Source organism: Antechinus flavipes, chromosome 1, assembly GCF_016432865.1.
Source record: "Antechinus flavipes isolate AdamAnt ecotype Samford, QLD, Australia chromosome 1, AdamAnt_v2, whole genome shotgun sequence".
NCBI lineage: Eukaryota > Metazoa > Chordata > Mammalia > Dasyuromorphia > Dasyuridae > Antechinus > Antechinus flavipes.
This window is the reverse complement of record NC_067398.1, coordinates 672,641,893-672,662,578: the sequence shown is the minus strand read 5'-3', so window position 1 is coordinate 672,662,578 and position 20,686 is coordinate 672,641,893. Positions and strand designations below refer to the sequence as shown.

The 20,686-nt window shown below is 53.1% G+C and overlaps 1 protein-coding gene across 1 annotated transcript in view; it reads right to left on the bottom strand.

Annotated features, from left to right (window-relative positions):
- Positions 1-3,146: 3,146 nt before the first annotated feature.
- The window catches only part of MKNK2 (MAPK interacting serine/threonine kinase 2), a 29,516-nt gene continuing 11,976 nt past the window's right edge, over positions 3,147-20,686 (bottom strand). The window contains exons 6-14 of the mRNA XM_051972251.1: positions 18,715-18,794; positions 18,193-18,266; positions 16,451-16,555; positions 16,135-16,190; positions 15,394-15,489; positions 12,194-12,388; positions 11,589-11,753; positions 8,030-8,073; positions 3,147-6,819 (exon numbers count right to left, since the gene is read on the bottom strand). Coding sequence (XP_051828211.1) covers positions 6,564-6,819; positions 8,030-8,073; positions 11,589-11,753; positions 12,194-12,388; positions 15,394-15,489; positions 16,135-16,190; positions 16,451-16,555; positions 18,193-18,266; positions 18,715-18,794 — 1,071 coding nt within the window. The 3' untranslated portion in view covers positions 3,147-6,563. The remainder of the gene's footprint in view (positions 6,820-8,029; positions 8,074-11,588; positions 11,754-12,193; positions 12,389-15,393; positions 15,490-16,134; positions 16,191-16,450; positions 16,556-18,192; positions 18,267-18,714; positions 18,795-20,686) is intronic.

Here is a 20,686-nt window from a genome sequence, read left to right as displayed (position 1 = left end):
GGGGATGCAGTGCATAGAGCACCAGTCCTGAAGTCAGGAGGACCCAAGTTCAAATTTGGCCTCAGACATTTAACATTTCCTAGCTGTGTGAGCCTGAGCAAGTCACTTAACTCCAGTTGCCTCAAAAAAAACCGTATCTTTTCACATATTGGGGGGGAAATAAAGAAATTTCAAGGAAAAATAAATAAATAATGGTTTCCTTATATTTAATGGGATTGTACAGATATAACACATATCAGATTGATTGCCATCTTTGGAAAGAGTGAAGGAAGGAAAAAATGGAAATAAAAATCTTATAGTTAAATGTCAAAAATTAATAAGTACATTTTTTTAAAATTGGTTTTTGAAGTGCAATAATGCAGAGAGTATGGCCAGGCAGCAGTTTTTCTGAAAATGATCTGGGGGTAGTTTCATGGGCATAAGAGACTAATATGAATCAATGGTGTTATGTGGCAGTCAAAAATCTGATGCAATATTAGAGTAATATTCATAGGGGCATGAGAGGCAGAGTTGCCTATTGGATAGAGACTGAGAATCAGAGTCTGGATAATTTGGGTTTAAATCCCTGTAGTAGTCACTTCACATCTTAATTTCTATGACTTCTAATTATAAAGTAGATGTCGGCCTGCACTGATGGGGCATCTCACCCACTTCCTTTCCATGTCTGAAGCAGGCGAGGAAGATATACAAGACTCGGAAAGTGATAGTCCCATGCCCAAGTCTCCTCCATCCTCAAAACCTCCCCACCTGGTTCGCCCATTCTCAATAGCTAGCATCCTCCATTTCTTCTCCCTTTGGTGGCCAAACTCTCTGAGGAGGTCCTCTACAGTAGATGCCTCCATTTTCTTTCCTCTCATCTTTGCTTTGACAACTTAGAGTCTGGCTTCTGATCTCGTCATTGATCTGAGAATGGTCTCTCCAAATATAGACCAGGAAAGCAGTTAGATCATAGAAACCCGGGGAAAAGACGCTATTACTGCTATGGGCAGAGGGGCCAACCAAGGTTGTTAGCAAGAGAGAGACGAAGGAAAAGAATGATATGAAAGGTCCCTTAAAATATCAGTCTAGGCTCCCCAGCCCAGAAGTAGGAGCTGAAGGAGGGGCAAGATTGAGGTCTGTTATAATCCACAGGAGTGAGGAAAGGAGAAGAGAGAAGAATGAGGGATGAAAGAGCAGGAAGAGATGGAATAAGGGAAGAGATAGTGAGGGAAGAGACAGAAAGGAAGGGGGAAAAGGGAGTGAAGAGAGATAAGAAAGGACTCAAGAAAGAATGGGAGGAAGGAAAGGAAAAGAGAAAAAGGAAGGGGAAAACAATTGGTTTTTTTGTCTTTGTATTCCCAGGACTTACGACAGCAACTGGCACCTAGCAGGCATTTAAAATGTGTTGATTATTGCAAGATTCTCCTCTTCCTCCTCAGCCTTTTTCTATACTGAGTCACCTTGCTTTGTATAGACATACCTATCTATGTGCTTTGCTCCTTGACTCCCACACCTACTATCACTAGAAGAGACTCCAGTAGGAGCAGGGGGGCTTTATTTTATTTTATTTTTATATCTCAGTGCCTTGCACTTAGTAGGTCCTTGTTAGAATGATCTTAGAAGGAACTAACACAAAATTATTTTACAATTGGGGAAAGAGATCCTGGAAATTCCCTGCCATAATCTTCCTCCCCATCATCTCCAACAGACACATTATTGATTGTCCTTTCTCAAAGAATACCCATATGACATTACTTTGTTAGGGTCAAGACATAGCTGCTCAGACCAGCGGGAGCTTAGAAGGCTCTCCCACAGACTGGGACCATATGGACATTTAGAATGTTAAAGTCTCTAAATTTGCACCTCTCACATGTCTCTGAGCTGCCACAACTCTGCTTCGGTCATACATCCTGATGGGTGGTCCCGTGCCAGGGTCTCCCATATCTCCCAACCAATTCCAAAGGTCTTCAGAGACCCTGAGAGCTGACACATACAAGCAGTTTGTATTGGTCTTGATCTCTCCTGAGCCCTCAGAGCTTTCTGCAGCATTCTGAGAAATGGCCATAGCCCTGTACTTGAATCTCTCCAGGAAGGGGGAACCTTCCACTTCTAGAACCAAACTAAAATGGCAAAACTGCTTCCAGTTGGATGGTGTTGCCTCAATGTCCTTATTTTTGGCCTGGAGGGAATAACATCCACAAATCCAAGGTCACAACATGGAGCATCCGGTCCCAGTTGATTTTTGTTCAGTTTTTGTTCATCATCTCTAACTCTTGGAGTTTTCTTGGCAAAGATACAGGAATGGTTTGCAATTTCTTTTTTTCAGCTCATTTTACAGATGAGGAAACTGAGGCAAACAGGATTATGGGATTTCCCTGAATTACATCTGGATTTGAAATCTGGTCTTCACAAGAAAATTGTTTATGCTAAATGAAAGCTCCATTCCCTCCCTAGTCACATAGTTATAAGGAGTCTACAATCTGTATTTAAAAAATTTTTTTAACATTTAAAGTGGACTATAACCGTCCTTTGTAAGCAGAACAAAGCAGTTTTCTCCAATGTCTTAAGGGGAGCAGGAAAGATGGAGGAAAAGTGCCTAATTTCTTTGGTAATTATCTAGGACCACTCATTTTTACACTTGGCTTTATGAAACAAATTGGGGAGAGAATAAAAAATACTTGCACTTGCCAAAATAGAAGCTAGCTCTAAAACAATTAAAACTCATGTCAGGAGAAATATTGCTTTTTTTCTGGCCTCCTCAAGACTTGTATTTCCATTTAGTTTCATCTACTAGATTTGGCTCATTGTTCTGCTCGCTCTAAATCATTTTGAGCCCTGTGTTTTCCAACGTTAACTATCCTCCCTAATTTTCTGCCCTATCTATATTCCCCGTGACCTTAAGCTCATCACTTTTGGTCTCTACACAGTCTGTACATGGACCACCCAGGGAAGCCTTGAAGCCCTTTAAGGCTGGGGAGCCAATAACCACTGTTTTATATCACTGTGTGTGCTTCCCCCCTCCCAGGTCAACCCACCCCAGCCCCAGCTCCATGAAGGCAAAAGGCTACTCAATCCTCCAACTAAGGCCCATGCCCCACCAGTGGGGTCCCGAGTCAACAACCCCGGCCCAGCAGCCCATGGGCAACAACACAGTCTTCTACAAGGAATAGGTTGCAATGCTTTTATTAAATTCTTACAAAACAGAATACAAAATTCTGGCATTTGATAGTTGTTATAAAGGAAAACTCTTGAGCTGTATCAGTTTACCTGGTACCCCATAGTTAAAGTGCTTTTTTTTCCCTCCTTTTCTTTCTATTGGGATGGTGTATGTTTTCTGTTTTTCGTTGTTTTTCTTTTTCAGCAGTTTCTAAGCTGACATACCCCTTTTCTCATGGGGGCCAGTCTTGGATACCACAGCAGTGCAGTGTGTGACATCATTTCGGCCACTTTCAAGAATGGCCTACCCCATGCTGGGGTGGGGACAAGGGGGGCATCTTTTTTTATGAGCCTTGAAAAAGGTTCACAGTAACATTTCTAACCAGTTCCAAGTTGAATTAATTGGTTAAAAGGGGAGGGGGCAGGAATAGGGACAGGGAAACAGTTGGGCAGGAAAGGGAAAGTGAACCTAAATTAAAAAAAAAAAAACAAAAATAAAAGTCAGTCATCAGTATCAGCTAAGTTCTGATTAGTAGGGGGAAAATAGCAATTTGAGTCTCCAAGGCTTTTTTTTTTGGGGGGGGGGGAGGGAAGGGGGAGTTAAAAGAAAAAAAATCCCAGAAAACTCCCAGCTGGAAAGAACAACTATTGATTTTCCATTTACACCCCCCTCCTACTCAATAAACTTCAGATACTGCAGACAGCGTTTGTGGAAGTGAATCAGAAGTCTGACCCGTGAAAGGGGCCGGAGTAAGGGGCAGGAGATAGAAAGGAGGTCTCTCCATCTTCCTCCTTTGTCGTGCCCCACCCCACAACACTCAGTAGGTCAGTAGGGGAGCAAACTTCAATCCTCCAGGCCCTGCCCTGGCCTGCCAGGTATGTCCAAAGAAGATTTTGGGGGAGGATTGGAGATCAAGGCATATGGAGGGGGGGAATCATAGGAGGAGGGAGTTGCTTTAAAAAAAAAACCCAAAACAAAAAAACTCCGCGCCCCCTCCTCCAGGTGTGACCAGGATTCCAGGTGTAGCGTGGGGATAGCCTGACCCCTACTTACACCATTCAAGTATTCTTAATATAAGACAAATACCCGTTGGGTGGGGGTGGGGGGCAGGAGGAAATCTACAAGTGAGAATAAAAACAAATGACTCCAAAATCCCTATAAAAACACAATGTACAATCAAAGACCTTGGACTCTGAAGAAGCAATGACTATCATTTCCCCAGAATCCCCTGCTTCCACCTGTGGCTGTCTGAGCAGTTTCCCAACTTCCTCGGCGGGCATGGGACAAAACTGACACAGTGTGACCCAGTCTATTCAAGGGAGTTCTGGCCGAGGGCTGGAGGGGTTCGGGAGCAAAGAAATGAGGGCTGAGGGGACGAGAAAAATGCTATTTGAGGCTTAGGGGGACTGACTATAAAGAAAACCTGAGGACTTCTCTCCAAACACGTCCCACCATCTTGACCTCCCTGACTGGGAAAGAAAAAATTACATATATATATTTACATCTATATATATGCACACATAAGACGGAACTGGTATTGCATAGTTTATCGCTGCCCAGAACCCAAAGGTGGCGGGAAGAAAGCACCTGTCGGCGCAGGTGCCCTCTCCGGGCTCCTGGGAGGCTCTCTCTACACGGAGGGTGTCGGAGAGATGGACCTGGAGGAGACTCCAGTCTCTCTATAGGAATTCCTGGCTGGAGTGTTTCATCGGAATCGAACTAGAACCCTGAGCCGCTTGGATCTGCTGAGCCCCAGGATCCAAGACACCTAAAGTCTAAGCAGGAAACTAGAGCTTTTTTCCTGAATGTTGGCAAAAGAAATTCTCCCCTCGGGCACTGGAGTTGATTTCAGCTTCAGGCTTCCGAGTGGGGAAGGGGAAGAGGAGGGACTTCTTCCCGTCTGCCCCCACTGACTGAAATCGCCCATTCTAGGCTTAACTCCAAACGGAAGGGGAGGGCAGGGGAGCCGGCATTGCCCCACTCGCCCTGAGCCCTGAAAATGGGCCCGTGGGGCCCCCGGGGCACAGGTGCCCCGCCCTAGGCACCTGAGTAGCCTGTTCCAGCCAGAGAAGGTAAATCAAGCTTCCCGCCCCCCCTTTCCTCTCGGACCCAGGGTGGGAGGCGGCGCGGGAGGCACGTAGCAGCACCCCGGGATCCGTGGGAAATCCGGCTCTCCTCCTCCCTCCCCGGACGTGGGGGGCACGAGTATTTTAATGGCCCAGGATCCCAGCACCTTCCAGCAGTGTCTTGTCCCCATCACCAACAGTCAGGTACGCTTGCTTCCCCCAGGGAGGCCGATACCTAACAGGGTCCCAGGAAAAAAAGGGGGGAAGGGGGAGATTCGCAGAAGCCCCAGATTGTCTGCCCCATGAGGTGGGGAGCGGGGTAAGTAAGGGAGAACGCCAGCCACACCCTGCTCTTAGACTACATTCTGGCCAGTCAGTGATGGGGTGGGGTGGGGGAGGGCAAGGAGAGGAAAAAAAGGGGGCTGGGGGGGAGAGCCCCGGGGAGCGGCCCAGCTTGGGGGTGGGCTCTGCCTCCTCCAGGGGGCGTCCTCCTCCTGCTCCAAGGCCGTGTCCAGGTGGGTTCAACTTGTGCTCCAAGCTAGACCCCAAAAAGGAGAGCTTGGGGGGGGGGGGTGGGAAGAACAATTACGGAGAGGAAGCCTATTCTATCTGGAGCGGGTTCAGATTTCACCTGGAGTTCAGGCGCGGACCACTCCTTTCTCAATACTGTACACAGGCCAGGGGGGAAAAGTTCCCTTAGAATACTGAGAATTTCCCACGGGGCTGGATGAGCAAAATAAATTATATATATATATACATACATATATATACGTACGCATATGTGTCAGATGCATATGTATATACATATATAGGAAGTATGCACATATGCGGGGGGAGGGGGGCATGCCCCCTCCCCCCACCCGCGGACTTTTCCTCCCCCAGGGACCCTTCCCCTGCTCTGGAAGACTTCAAAGCTTCTGGAGGGAGGACGCAGGCCTTCCTCCGGAGCCGAGGGAGCGAGGGCGGGGCGGGGGCGGGGCGAGGGGCCACGTGACTTTTCCCACGACTGACTGGCCGTCTTTCACAGTTAGGGGGCGGGCTGAGCTGACAGCGCATCCTTTGGCGTAGGAAGGGAGGGAACCCTCAACAACAAACAAGGACCCAAAACAATCAGTGTGCCCCACGCCCGGGCGCGCGCGGGGTGTGTGCCGCTTTCTTGCTTCGTTGGTAAATACCATTAGACCACTTAAAAAATGTTTATAAAAAAAAAAAAAACTACTCCCAAGGTCAGCTGAACTCCCTGGAAACCAGCCAGAGGAGGGAGTGATCGACGGCTGGCGACAGCTTAAAAACCAAACCCGACCCCGGCAAACCTCAACGGACGAGTGCGCAGGAGGGGCCGGAGGGGCCCTGGCGGGCCGTTACATGTGGTCGCTGACCAGGACCAGGGGGCTGACCAGGTGCTGCGGCGCCGGCGGGGCCTTGGACAGGCTGGCCTTCTGCCGCCGCTGGGCCAGCTTGGACTTGGACGGGGGCGACAGCTGCATGGAACATGAGGTAGCTTTGATGACGATTGGTCGGTTTTCTTCCTCCTCGTCTTCTTCGCGCTGGGCCAGCTGGCGGTTCACGGCGATGGCCTCTGCCGCGAAGGAGGTGAGTTCTTTGGCACTGCTGTTTCTGGGGGCACGGAAGGAGGCGAGAGTTAAAGCCGACCCCCCAACGCGAGCGGCTCCCAAGGCCAGAACGGGGGAGAAGGATGGGCCTCGAGAGAAAGCTGGGGGGGCGCCTGCCGCCACCCACACTTCCTCCACAGGCGGGGAAGGAGCGACGGGGGCAAAACCCCGGCGAGGGACCCATCCCCGGTGCAAAAGCGTTTGCAGCAAAGACCTGGGGAAGGAGCGGACGCCGTCAATCGGGAATACGTTTGTGGTACATTAAAGTAATGGAATATCACTGATCTAAAAAAATACAGTGATGGGCAGGCTGGTTTTAGAAAGACCTGGGAAAGATTTATAGGAGCCGATGCCGAGTCAAACAAGGAGAACCCGGAATGTAGTGTGCACGGTGATAATAACAAGATTGTGCAGCGATCAACTACCAAAGACTTGGTTCTTTTCAGGGTTTCAGTGATCCAAGCAATCCCAATAAACTTTGGATGGAAAATGCCATCAGCATCCAGAGAGAGAACTGTGGAGACTGAGCACAAAGCAACACATGCTATATTGACTTTTTTTTCCCTTTTTCCTCTTGTGGTTTTTCCCTTTTGTTCTGACTTTTTCTCTCCCAACATGATTCATAAAGAAATGTTAAAAAAAAAATCAACATACCCCCCAAAATCATTTTTACATGTAACTGGGGAAAATGTTTTTTTAAAAACCCCCAGATAATATGGGGTCCAAGATGTGAGGCTAGGTAACAACTTGGAAGCCACAATTCTATACAGCTGCACTCCACACCGATATTCCAGGGAGCTAACCACTGGGCTAAACTGGCCAACAGCAATAATCGATGGCCAAAGCCCCCAGCCCAGGCCTTCTTTAACTTTTTTCACTCATGACTCCTTTCCACCTGGGGAATTTTTACAGGACTCTGAATTGTGTGGTTATATAGAATAAGTATAGAAATCAAATACTTAGCTGATAATAAATTATAATTTCATGACTTCCACATTCAGGTACAAGACTCTCAATGGGATTGAGACCCACAGTTTAAGAAAGAAATTGGAAGGCTCAAATCTAACCAGGACGAAACCTTTTTAAGACCAGCGCTCCACTGGTCAGCACCTTCTGTCCCCAAACCAAGAACGGCCTCCTTCCCTTGCCCAGCCTAGAACAAGCCTCTCTCTAGAGTCACACTGAAAAGACAGGGAGTCAGGGAGTTGTCTCACCTCTGCAGGATGATTGGAGTGGGGAAGGTGTTATCTGGAGCACACTGCAAAGAGAACACAGATCCTTCGTTAGTCCTGGGCCAGGCTGGGGGCCAGCTTAGGGTTTCGTTAAGTGCTGAGGCTGGAGGTGCTGCTTTAACCAGTTATGGTGCTTCTGCACCCACACCCACAGGAAGCAGAGCCAGTGGGGAAGCAGCTGTGCCCCATGCCCTCCTTGAATCTGTAATCCAAAGACCCAGCGGCCTTCAATACCAAACTAGGGAGGGGGAATTTTCCTTAGGGAGTCACAGAAAGCCCCTGTAGAGCCCCAGTGAGAATAACAGCCAAAGTTTTGGTCTAGAAAAGTTCTAATCCCATTTAGTAGTTGGTAGATAAATGCCTTCTTTTTACTCTTTCATTTCCCTCATCTGTAAAGTGGGGATAAGAGAAGTAAATAAAGTGATAGTTACAAAGCGCTCTGAATCATAAAGGTTATGACTTTTGCTGCTAAGACATGCCGGGAGTCAGCCCCTCATCACCTGGGAGGTGAAGACCCTGGGACTTCACCACTTACCTCCGAGGGCGTGCTGGGAATTCAATGAGAAAATGGACTGGAAAGCAATTTAGAAAGCAGCTAAGTTACTAGGCCCACTTAAAGAAGTAAAGTCATCAGGCTGTAGGGAAACAAGACATACTCCTTCCTCCCTCACCCCACCATGGCAGAACTTCCTAACATTTCTGGAACCAGGTATATTTTAGATTCATAGAATTTTAGACCCAGGAAGCATCTTAATGGGATCATCTAGTTCAATATCCTCTTTAAAGAGGAAGACAGATGAAGAAACACAGATGTGGAGACTAAGCACCTTTTCCAAGGACACAAGGAATAAATCACATCTGTTGCAAGACTTAAGTTAAAATCACTGAACTAATCATTCAGGATTTATGTAACAGATGAAGATATTAAACAATTTTTCCACCAGCTTGGACTGGACAAGATAGCCAGGGCAGGAACCAGAGACAAGCTTCCAAAGACACAACAAAATCCAGAAAAACTAAAAAAACTAAAATTGTAATAAGAATGTGTACCGGAAATAATTTCAAGGATTTGAGAAGCGCCCATTTACACACCCCAATGTCCATCTCAATATTGGTTGGCCCTGCCCCCATATTCAGGTGAGGGTGATGTGTAATCTATTTTTCAACATATATATTCCCTTTTTTTTTCTTTTTTAAAGACCTCCTTTTGGAAAGACAGCCTCCATTTTATCTAATAAAGCCCATCTTTAACATATATGATATATTCTGTGACTTGTACCCATTTCCTTCTTTGTAAAATTACTCTACCTGGATGAAGAGTGGATACACGAATTCAGGAAGACCCAAATTTGACCTCCAGGATTATTTAATCACCTGGGGCCTCAGTTTTGGCAGAGTTGGATTTGACAAAAAAACTTGCAGCTCTAAATCTCTCATCACTATGGATCCTTCTCATTCACTAAAGCAGACTTTAGGACAGCTTTGGGGCCTTCTCATCTATTCCAACCTCATCCATCTACTCTTTCCTTCAACAAGAAGTTTTTTAAAATGGCCCATGTGCCCCTCTAAGACCAGCCTGGCACTCCATTATCCACAATCTGAGTGAGGTCACTAGCAGGACCATCATCTTTTCTCCCTTTTCATTCCAAGGTCCAGCTCAAGTCACTGGATCACCTTAGCCAACCTTCACCAGGCCCTGGTCTCCCAACCTCAACGACTATCTATAACCCCCACTCATTCAGCCCTGAGCAAACACAGCCTAAGAATATTAGTAGTTCTTCTGTGCACAAGTCTTATCTCCCCCAAACAGACCTTTATCAGCAGGACTGAGCCTTCTCCTCCCCAGTGGCCCCTGGCTGACACACGGCAGGGGCTAAACATGTTTGGTGGAAGGGAGAACCATTACTACGTCAAGACTGTGGACCTGTTGTTCTGAGATGGTCCAGGGCAGTGGGCCTCGGGGGCTTCTGGGCCTGGGAGACCTCCCTCGTGCTCTCTGTCCCCTTCCGTCTGGATACCTCTCTCTACTTCAGAGAGGGCACTGTTAGCAAGCAAGCTTCTCTTCTGTCTGAATTCTCTAAACTGCCCAGACCACTGGATTTGAGGGTCGGGCCTTGGCCACATTTTATGTGTTTAAGAACATTATCCTGAGGAGGCTTTAGCAAGCAGATTTGCCAAAAGGGGCCAGGACAAATGAAGCTGACCTTCCTTAAGGATCCCTTAATCTTTAAGAAGTATAGACTAGGTGGGTGCCCCGTATCTGGAACAGGGTCTATCTGTCCCACTCTTGTGCAGTCCAGGACCAAACTAGCCTTTGGGGTGGCCCTTCTTCTAGCACACCACGGACGGAAAGGGCTATGGGGGTGGGGAGGGGGGAAACTGCCAAGCTTAATGATTTCCTAATAATTGCAGCTCCCCAAAGTGGATGGGAGTCTCTGGGAGTCTGGGAAGCTTCCTCCCATGACAGGCCAGCGGGCAAGGTCTGGAGGATTATTTCTTAGACAAAATTCTTGACCAGGTATGGGCTGCACTGGATAGCTTGAGGTCCCTTCCCACTCAGGTGCTTGCTCCCATCTGTAAAAACCTTCCAAGAAGGTTCCGTGCTCCCCCACCTCCCACCCCCATCTTCCTCTGTGACACTTTGTGTGAGTCTGAAAGCGCCAACTCCGACTCCCAGCACTCTCCGCACGGCACCATTGTTCCTCTGCCTCCTGTAGCCCCAACAACAGAAGCAAAATTTGAGTCCGCCAAGCGCTTCTTCTGTGCTTGGCGCCTGCTCATGCTGGCAAACAGAAGGCAGAACAATGGACCCGCTCTCAAAGAGCGCCCTTCTTCCAGGGAGGGACAAAAGGCAAACAAGGAGGAACAACCCCCATGACAACGGAGATGCTGTAGCACCTCTTCCCCCCTCCCCCAAGCCAATCGTCGTTTGCCCAATTAAACAGAGCGATCCCCATCTATCTACCCCCTGACAAGCTCGGGCTTCGAGGGGCCTCAGACCCCTGATCTGGAAATAAAAGGGACAGGAGAGAACCTTCTACTTCAGAGCTTAAGAGCTGGCACAGAATTGTGGGAGAAGCCTCGGCCGGCAGCCGTGGAAACCTGGATCTGCCTTCTCCCAACTTTATAACCTCGGGATAAGAGTCTCGTTTCCTCATCTGTAAAATGGGGACACTTTTTCCTCCTACCTCAGAGGGCTACTGTAACCTTAGAACTTCTCTAAACAAAAGTGAGGAGCTACTATTTCCCATTTCCAAGTCAAACTAAGTTTATGGTTCCCAATTGCTCCGATTTTCCCAAGTTTTGTCATCAAGCACAACCTCTCAGGAGCTGTGTCTTCAGCTAGAAAGGTCTCTTCCTGTTCTGATACTGTTTGGAATCCGAAGCGACCTTGGCTAAGACCCAGGCCTGGGAACCCCCGAGCCGTCCCCTTTAGCTTTCAGAGCGCAGCTGACTCTTCCTTGTCCTCCCTCCACAGCAAACAGCACCAGCCGAAGCCTAGGGAGCAGCCTGGGCCACGCCCCAGCCCCGGGACACTTACCCCCTGCACCCAGGGGTGCTGCAGGACCTGGGCCGCACTCAGCCGCTTCTTGGCATCCCGGACAAGCAGCTTGGAGATGAGGTCTTTGGCTCCAAAGGAGATATGGGCCCAGTCCTTGTCAGGGAACTCATACTTGCCTGCCTGGATGCTCTCAAAAAGCATGTTCTGGGGGGAGGAATTAGCCAAGAACTTTAAGAGCCCCGCTCCCCAACTCGCACTCCCGCTGCGGACCCCAGAGAGGTCGGGACATTCCGTCTCCCTTGGGGAAGAGAACTCTTGGGGGAGCAGTGGGGGGCACGCCCCCTCCCTCTCTTGCCCCTGAGTGCACAGCATGGAGATGTGGGTTTGGGCTGTGCCAGGGGGTAAACAAGTCCAGGGGCTTCTCGGGGTCTCTCTACATGTCAGAGGGCCCTTCCAGGGCCAGCATTCTGTCAAGTAGCTGAAGGGCTTCTAGGGGGCCGAGACCACAGGTTTCTGCCTAGTCCCAAAGGACAAGATTTAGGGAATGAAGGTAGGAAAAGGAAAGCCACAAGGGTCGATTCCCTCCTCCCCGTGCGTCCTGTGAGGTTAGTGGTCAGGGTCCCAGGAAAGGGCCAGGCCCTCACCTGGCAGGTGTGGCAAGCTTCGCCCCGGTCCCAGCCGCAGTCGCTGCCGCAATGGCCCACGAAGGGCGGGTAGCCACTGAGCAGGATGTAGAGGATGACCCCGAGGCTCCACAGGTCACATCGCTTGTCGTAGATGGTCGCCTCCTCATTGAAAGCTTCCACCACCTCGGGGGCCATGTACTCTGCAGAGCCACACTGGGAGGGAGGAGGGAGGGTTACGAGGGGCCTGGCGGGGCCGAGCCCTGTGCTGGGCACAGCAACAAGGGGGCCCGTCCCCTCAGCCGGGAGGACTCTCTCAGGCAGCAAAAGTGGGGTTTGCACCCTCCTGCAAACACGGGCTTTGGGGTCCCTAGACCACCTCTTGTCCTAGAAGGGTCCGCATTCTGCTGGGGACAAAGGGGACTCCTGATCTGGGACCAGGGTGGGCCTTGGGAGCTGAGGGGCAGTCAGGGAGGACTTCTCAGAGGAGGCAGCAACTAAAAACAACCAAGAGGAATCGAAAGAAAAGGGAGGAGGAGACTCAGGAAGGGCACCACGGCCAGCAGCAGGGACGCAGGCTTTTAGCAGCTAGCTGGCTGGGCAGCTGGTCTGGCTAAAGCCCCGAAGGCCGGGCCCAGGAGGGGTGGGACCCGGCGTGGGCTGTGGGAAATGCCGTTTCTCCTCCACTTCCCACCTGGGAAGAACTTGGAAAGGCTTTCTCATCTAACCTCCTCAGTTTTATGGTCCCAATTAAGACAACAGCAGCTGGCACACAAGCGGTGTCCACATTGTCTTTTTTTTTAATTGATGATGACACTTCTAGGAGGGAGGTGCTATTATTAACCCCATTTTACAGATGAGGAAACTAAGGCAGCTGGGGGTTAAGTGGTTTGCTCGGGGTCACAGGCCTCCCGAGCGTCTGAGAGCCGGTTTGGAATCAGGTCTCTCAGCTTGGTGGATGCTCGTGGAGTGACTCACTCACTGGCCGAACCTCCTTTTCCTCATCCCATACCCATCTCAAGCGCGCCTGGTTAACGAGGCCCGCGGACCGCCGGGCAAACAGGAGGCCGCCAAGGTCCCTCCCAACTCTCCACGCTGGGACCTCCCGCCTGGCAAATCCGCTTTCATCCGAGCCCCACCCCCGCCAGGCCGCCCGGAGTCCGGATTCCCACCGGCCGTGGTCCCACGGGAGTGTGGCCGGAGCTCCGGACACGGCAAGCCCCCCCGTGGGGCCAGGAGGACTTGCTAACCCCGTCCCAGCAGTGAGGGGATTCCCCCAGCAAGGGCCCAAACCTACCAATGACCCTGCACTGGGGCCCGGAGGCGTGTGCTCCACGCTGGGGAGTCCCAAGCTCAGTTCTGGCCCTCCCCACTCCCCACGGGCCCCTTCCCTTCTTCCCCTGGACCAGCCAAAGACTCAAGGACCTTTTCTTCCCGGCCCTCAACGTCCTCCCCTCCCCCTTCTTCACCCGCTGGGGCACCAGGAGCCTGCAAGCTGGCACAGGCCTTTCCCCTTGTGCTTGCCAGGGGGTGAGAGAAGTGGGGGAGGTGGGGGTCCCGCAGGGGCCAGGGGGCGGGCGAGGGTGTGCGGTGGCAGAGCACCGGCCCTGCAGCCTCGGACACTCACTGGCGGCGTGACCCGGACGAGGAAGCCACAGGCCCCGGCCCTCAGCGTCCTACCCACAAGGGCCTGCCTTGGGAGTGGGGGGATGAAGGCAGATGGCGGCTCCGCCAGCCCCAGCGAGCAGGGCTGCGGTTACCCCGGCTTCTCTCCCCCTTCAGCATCAGCACTTGGCAGTGAGAGGCCGGCCCTGTCACCCCACCTGCGGCCCTTCCGTGGGTCGCCTCCCACTTTGTCCTGCCTCCAGCTGGGAGCCATTCTGGGCCCCCTTACAGACAGGTGAGCCGCTGGAAGCCCCTCCCACTGGCGGCCGCTGGGACAGAAAGGGTTAAGGCCGGAGCTCACCAGCCAGGGGACTTTCCAGCCTCCCCAGAGCCGTGGGGGAGGGGCAGAGGGAGGCCCTCGGAGCACCAGAGACAGGAAGCTTGATGGGGAAGGGGGGCTGGGCCCCCTGCTCTGCGAGACAAAGCCCAACTCTGTGCCGGAGAGGGGAAGGCTGCCCGAGATGCCAGGCCCAGCAGCCCGGGGGGTGGGGGCTGCCCGAGCCCCAGCTGGGAGCCTCACCTTCCCCACCCGGCAGGGCCCGGTTGCATCAGCTCCATCCCCGCCCAGACCGGGCTTCCAGCCAAGGGTTCTGCCATGGGGGGGCCGCCTCTGCAGGTTGGCTCCCCCCAACACCCTGTGGGCGGGGGCCAGTCTCTGACAGCTCTGCAAGCAAGGACGCCGGTCAGGGGCTGGTCAGGGGCCGGAATCGCCCCGAGAAGCAGGAGCAGGGGGTGCCCCCAACAAATCTTTGGGGAAAGGGAGAGACACAGGCTGGCAAGGCGGCGGCCAGGAGCTCTCGGGGGCTGCTCCCCTGCTGTTACTCCTGGAGGTTAGGTCAGAGGTCACTGGCTTTGGGGGAGGAGGGGGTGGAGCGCAGGACCCCAGACCCTGGTTTTGACGAAGGCCTTGGGTAGGAGGAGCCCAGAGGGGCCCGAAGGGGCCGGGGTGTGGTCCTGGCGCTGCCCCTCACCCCGGGGCAGCCTCCCGCCTCCTCCAAGCCCGGCCCATCGCCAGCACCGTAAGTGCAGCCGGGGTGCCCCGGCGCCTCGAAGCCCCTCCTCTCCTTGGCCCGGGCCTCGCCTGACCCATTTCTGGGTGCCCTGAGCGCCGGGCCCCACCCCACCACCCAATCAGAGCCGCTGTTGCTAAGGCGAGCCCTAAGCTCTCTCCCCGCGACTCCTCCCCTGCTGCCGGGCTCTGCTCCAGGCCGGCCAGGAGTGGGGTGTTATGTAACTCTGGGGCCCACGGGGGCTGGCGCGTCACAGCCCCGGAGAGCAGAGGATGCCCCCGCGGGTTCCCACGGAATACTGATCGCTCCCTGAAAACCCGGGGGCCGCCCGGCCCCGGGCCCAGCCGGGTGGGTCTCAGAGAGTCTGCCTCCTCGGCCCTGCCTCTGCAAAGCCCCTGCGACTCCAGGGCAATGGGGGGAAACCGAGGCCCGGCCGGGGGCAGCCCAGGGAGCCAGCCGCCCGAAGGCAAGGACCTCCCGGCCCAGCTCTGGGCGCCCGGGGCCCCGCCCTCACTGCCCCCTCCCCGGCCGTGGTGAGCCACTTACCGGCGTGAGCAGCTCCGGGGTGGAGATGGGAGAGCAGTCACCATTGAGCTTAATGCCGCTGCCAAGGTCAAAGTCGCAGATCTTGACTGGAGAAACCTGCAGGGGGGTGGGGGGGAAGAGAGACGGGTGGGCAAAGTGCGGGGGCCCGGGCATTCTGACGTTACAGGCAGAGAGCCAAGCTTGGCCCAGGGCTGGCCAGCCATAGAGCTCCCCGTGGTCTCATTTCTCCCCCTCAATCCCTGCCCTTCCCCTGGCAGGGAGAGGGGCCGGGCCCAGGGCAGAGGAGGGGGGCCCCAGTCCCTCAAATCCCCTCGGCGCAGGCTGGAAAAGCACAGAACGGGGAGCCCCTCCATTCGAGCCTCTTCGCTGCTCTGAGCTCGAGCTTTCACCTCCATGAAATAAGGGGAGGAACCACATCAGGGGCACTACCCGATGGTCCACACCTCCAAAGGGCCCACTGGGAGATTTCAGGGCATCTGTGAACTTGTGTTTTTTAATATGTTTTTGAAATGCTTTTTAAAAATTTATTAAATTTAATTCTCTTCACAAATACATTTTGGTCTCATTTGTAATTCTCTGTTTTCTATTTATGCAGTAAAGAAAGGGGGGATAGTCTGAGAAGGGATCCATCCCTCCTGGAAGGCCCTAGAACCAGGTGACGGCTGCGGCCTTCCCAGCTCTGCCCCAAGGGACCCATTGCTCCCCAGGCCCTCGGCCACTCCTCCCAGGAGCTCTCCTCACCTGGTCAGGATTTTCACAGAGGATGTTTTCAGGTTTAAGATCCCTGTGTGCAATCCCTGGGGGAAAGCCAGACAGGAGAGGTAAGGTCAAGAGGGTGGGGAGAGCATTGGAGAAAATACCTTAAGGAGTGGGGGGGGGGCAGGGCCAGGAGGTCCCCAAGGGTTTTTGGGGGGTGGGGAGGGGGTCTCAGCTGGGCAGAGAGCTATCCAGCTGGTGCAGGCAGGGGATCAGGCAGGAGGGAGGGGACGGGAGGGAGTCAGAGCCAGGCTTTGGGCCTAATCCTCTGCCTCTCTCCCGAGACCCCGACATTGCCCACCTTTATTGTGCAAGAAGTCAAGGGCACTGGCAATGTCCTGAACCACCATGCTGGCCTCTAGCTCGTTGAAATGACGTCGCTGATGGATATGAGAGAGGATGGAGCCTGCCGAGGGAGGGGCAGAGGGGAAAAAGGCACAGTCAGGGGGGAGGGGGCAGAGGAGGAACCAAGGCTCAGAGAAAGAGCGGTTTTGCACAGGAGTCACCCAGTGCACAAGGGTCTCGGGACTCAAAAGCGCTCCCCTCTGACAGCGAGTTTAGTGCTCTTTCCACTGTAACTCACTTTGGCTAGGGATGCTGCCCAGAAAGGGGCCCAAGCCTGCTTCCCCCACATTCTGGGGGAGTTACCATCGCCATGGAGACCCTGCCTCTGGCCCCCAAGATGTGCCGGTGGGCGCCCGCCCACCCGCCTCCCAACTCCGCTCCCGCGGAGGGGAGCAAGAAGGGGCAAGGAGCCAAGCTTGGGCTCGACCTCAGGAGAGCCTCCCAGCCATGAGAACCGGGTGTGCAACAGGCCCCTCCTCCCGGGAGGTCTCCAGAGCCTCAGCCTGGGTACAGGAAGGAAGGACCGTCAGACTCGTTGGCTCCTCCTTTCAAGATTCAGCTGAAATCCCCCTCCCCAACCCCCACACTTCAGGAACCTCCCCGTCCCATTCTCCCCCTAGGGGAAGTACAAGACACCTGGTAACTACCAGTCCTTTACAAGTCTTCCCTCCCATTAGAATATAAGGCCAGACACTGATTTTACCCTTTTTTGTATCCCAGTCACCCAGCCCTAGGCCTGGTACACAGAAAGCACTTAATAAATACTCATGGGGGTGACTTATCTAGATGTTCCCCAAGGTCCCTTCCAATCCAACATCCTTTATCTCCCACAGAAAGACAACCCTCAGCCACCCTTTTACACGCCTGTCGTCGTCCGCTATTTCTCCAAACCCTGCCGGAACTAGCTCCCATTTCCAGCCTGACCTCTCTTACCAGAACAAAAACCACTTTGCTCCGAGATACCCAAAAGGTGCCGCTCCTGAAACATTACGGGCCATTCCCTCAGTACCTTGGGCCTGGAGCATCAAACCCAAACGGGAACGGGGCCATTAGGCACCGAGTAGCACAAGGATCCCCAGGCTCCACATGCTGTCTCAATTTTAAAATGTAATATCATCTCTATTTTATTATATTCCTATTTATTTTGTTAATTATTACCAAATGGCATTTTTCCCTCATTGGGCCTCATTCGGGAGTCTTGGGGGCCGAGTGTTTGACACTCTCGTCTCTCTAGAACAGTTGTTCTCCATGTGGGAGAGGGCTTTCAGAGGATTCGCCAAAATTAAAATGGTTTTCCTAATACTAAGAGGTACTCTTGAAAACAAAAACTCTCGGTAGGGGGGAGGAAAAGAAAGGGGAGGGATCCTTGATAATCTTCAAGGGGGTAAAGGGCTCCTAAGGCCAAAAAGCTTGAGAACCATGTTCCCAGACTAATGAAATCCTAGGTCCGGTACCAACTTCTTTTAAAAAATCACTTCTGAGTTATTTATAGGTCCATTTTCAGTATTATGTGGAAGAATGTTCTCTCAAAAATCCTCTACTCTCCTTGAAGATTTCATGGACTTTAACCATGTTTTTTTTAACCTGGATCTTTCATATCAGGAGTTGGGGGGGGGGGGGGGAATGGGGTAAAAATACCCCACAGGGGTCAAAGGGCTGAGCACCGGACAGCCTCAGAGAGAATCCCCCAGTACTTACCACCCCGCATCTTCTCAAACACCAAGTAGAATCTCTCCTCTTCTTCGAAGAACTCTATCAGTTCAAGGACATTTCTGGGGAGGGGGAAAGGAAGGTGACAAGGGAAGGCGCTTTAGTCATCAATCGCCCTCATTCCTAACTCATGTGGGCAGCCCTTGAAGGAGAGCCTGAATTGCCACCTTCAGGGCCAAGAAGGGCCAACCCCAGATTCTGTGTCCCTGGATCCCCAACTTCCTCAGAAAAACAACCCTTAGACACCCTTTTGTAGGACTATAACAGGGATATTTGCCGGAACTAGCTCCCATTTCCAGCCTGACCCATCTCTTACAAGCACTGACTGCCGGCCAGGTTAGGGGAGGAGGCTGCACGCCGGGAGCTAGACTCACTGCACTGGGGCTGGGACAGGGGAGAGAGATGCTCCTGCCCAACAAAATGCCCTCCATTCGACACTATCCCTGGGCTAAGGCGAGGGCTGAGGCAGAAAGGGGGCCGAGGGCGCAGGGAGAAGGAAGGATTCCTTACCGATGTCCCTGGCACTGGTACAGCATCTCTACCTCCCGAAACACCCGACTCCTTATGTGGCCCAGGCGCTTCTCGATGATCTGAAAGAGAGCCAGGCCGGTGGGGGTCACTGGGCCATCTGTGCGGCCCCAGGACCCCAGGCCAGTCAGGGGCTGGGGGCTTCCGAGGCAGAAGGGCCCCCAGACCGGCAGCTTTCCCAGGCATGAAATGCAAATATTCTTTGTTTAGAATTCTCTATTAAAATGTAAATCTCCCAGAAAGGGGGACTCTCCCTTAGGACAAGTCGGGGCTCTGGGCAAGGGGAGATACCGAGGAGGAAGCGGACAAGGGCAAGCCTGAACAGGGGCGGGCGAACCCCAAGCCGTCCAGTCGTACCCAGAGCTAACCCTGCTCCCTACACCGGCTGGGGAGAGAACGGGACATGTACTCCGAGTTAGATAAAGAAACCCCCGCTATCACACAGTCCCTGCGGTGGGATAATGCAAACTGCACCCACAACTTGGGAGCGGGGCCCAGAATCAGGGAGCCCACCCTCGCTGGTGATGCTGGCCGAGCTGATCCCGGCCGCTTCATCTCTGACGGACGAGAGCAACAACGCCCGCCCCCCAGGCTTGTTACCAGGACCTGACTTGTAAACCCCGTTCTCTGACACATAGTAGGTACTTTATGATGACTGTATAATATTATCCCCAGTATTATTACATTAAACATTGTTATTGGGCTTCGATTCCAGCTCTGACACCAACTGTGTGACTGAGCAAGGTTTTGTTTTGCCTTCCCATCCGCAGACTGGAACCGCGCCGGACCCGACAGCAAATACTTGTGGAATGGAATTTCACTTCTAAGGTTCAGTTTTCTCATCTGTAAAATGAGCCGATACAGCCCTGCTTCCCGGGCTGCCGCGAGCCAAGTGCTTCAGACAGAGAGTGTTTGCTGGGACTAAATAACCGGGAACGCTTTCCTCTCATTTCCGTAACCTTTTTAAAGTTTATAAAGCAATTCCTTCCAAACAATCCCAGGAATTAAAGACCAGGTGATTCCGCCTCTCTCGGCAGTGCTTCCGGTTCTAACTGCGAGCCTGTGTGTGACCATGAGGAAACCGAGGCAGCCTCGGGGGAGAGCAAGGCGTGTTCCGGCAGGCTCCACTGGAGCCCACTTTCTGCCCTCGGGGGCGTGCCCACCTTGCTGGGCAGCCCTGCTCCCCCTCCCCCGGCTGCCGGGCCCCCAGAGCCCTACACAGCCAAACAGCAGGGCCAGGTTCCCCTCGAGGCTCCTCAAGAGTTAATCAGTCCCAGAGCCTGACCTCTCCTCCCCCATCTCCACAAGCCAGAGGAGCCACTTATCCCCCTCCTTCCTTCCACCTCCAGGACAAAGTGCAAACCAGCACTCGGGGGACGGGGCGGTTAGTCGGCGGCCCGACTCCCTCGGGCTCCTCATCCTTAGCAGGGAGATTTCCTACAGAGAAACACAAGCATGTATTTTACTGGGGGCCAAGAGGGAGAAATGCGCCAGGGGTTCCTGGCTACCTCTTGGCTCTCTCTAATGGTGGCCGCTCACCAAGGGGCGGGGAAGCCTCTTATCCCCCTTCCCTGGAAGAGCTCTCCGCACCCCTCCCCCAACACTGGGTCATCCATCTTGAAACAGATTGGGGGGGGGGGAGTACTGGGAAGAAAGAGAAAGAAATCTAGCCTTGATGGGGACTTGGCAAAAGGAAGCATTGTTCCTTTCAGAGCAGGGCCTGCCGGGGAGAGAAAGCTCCCCGGAGAGCGCTCACCCCACAGCTGCCGTCCTCCAGCTGTCCTGCTCCACCCCACCCCAGAGAAGTCAATCTCTCCGACCAATAGACAAGCCCGGCGGGGGGAGCAGCCCGGCCCCAACCCCTTGGCCAGCTCCCCGACAAGGAAAGCCGCTTAAAGGGACCGACCCTGGCGCTTCTCCCTCCTCCCTGCATCCCCCACCTCTGCCAAGGTGG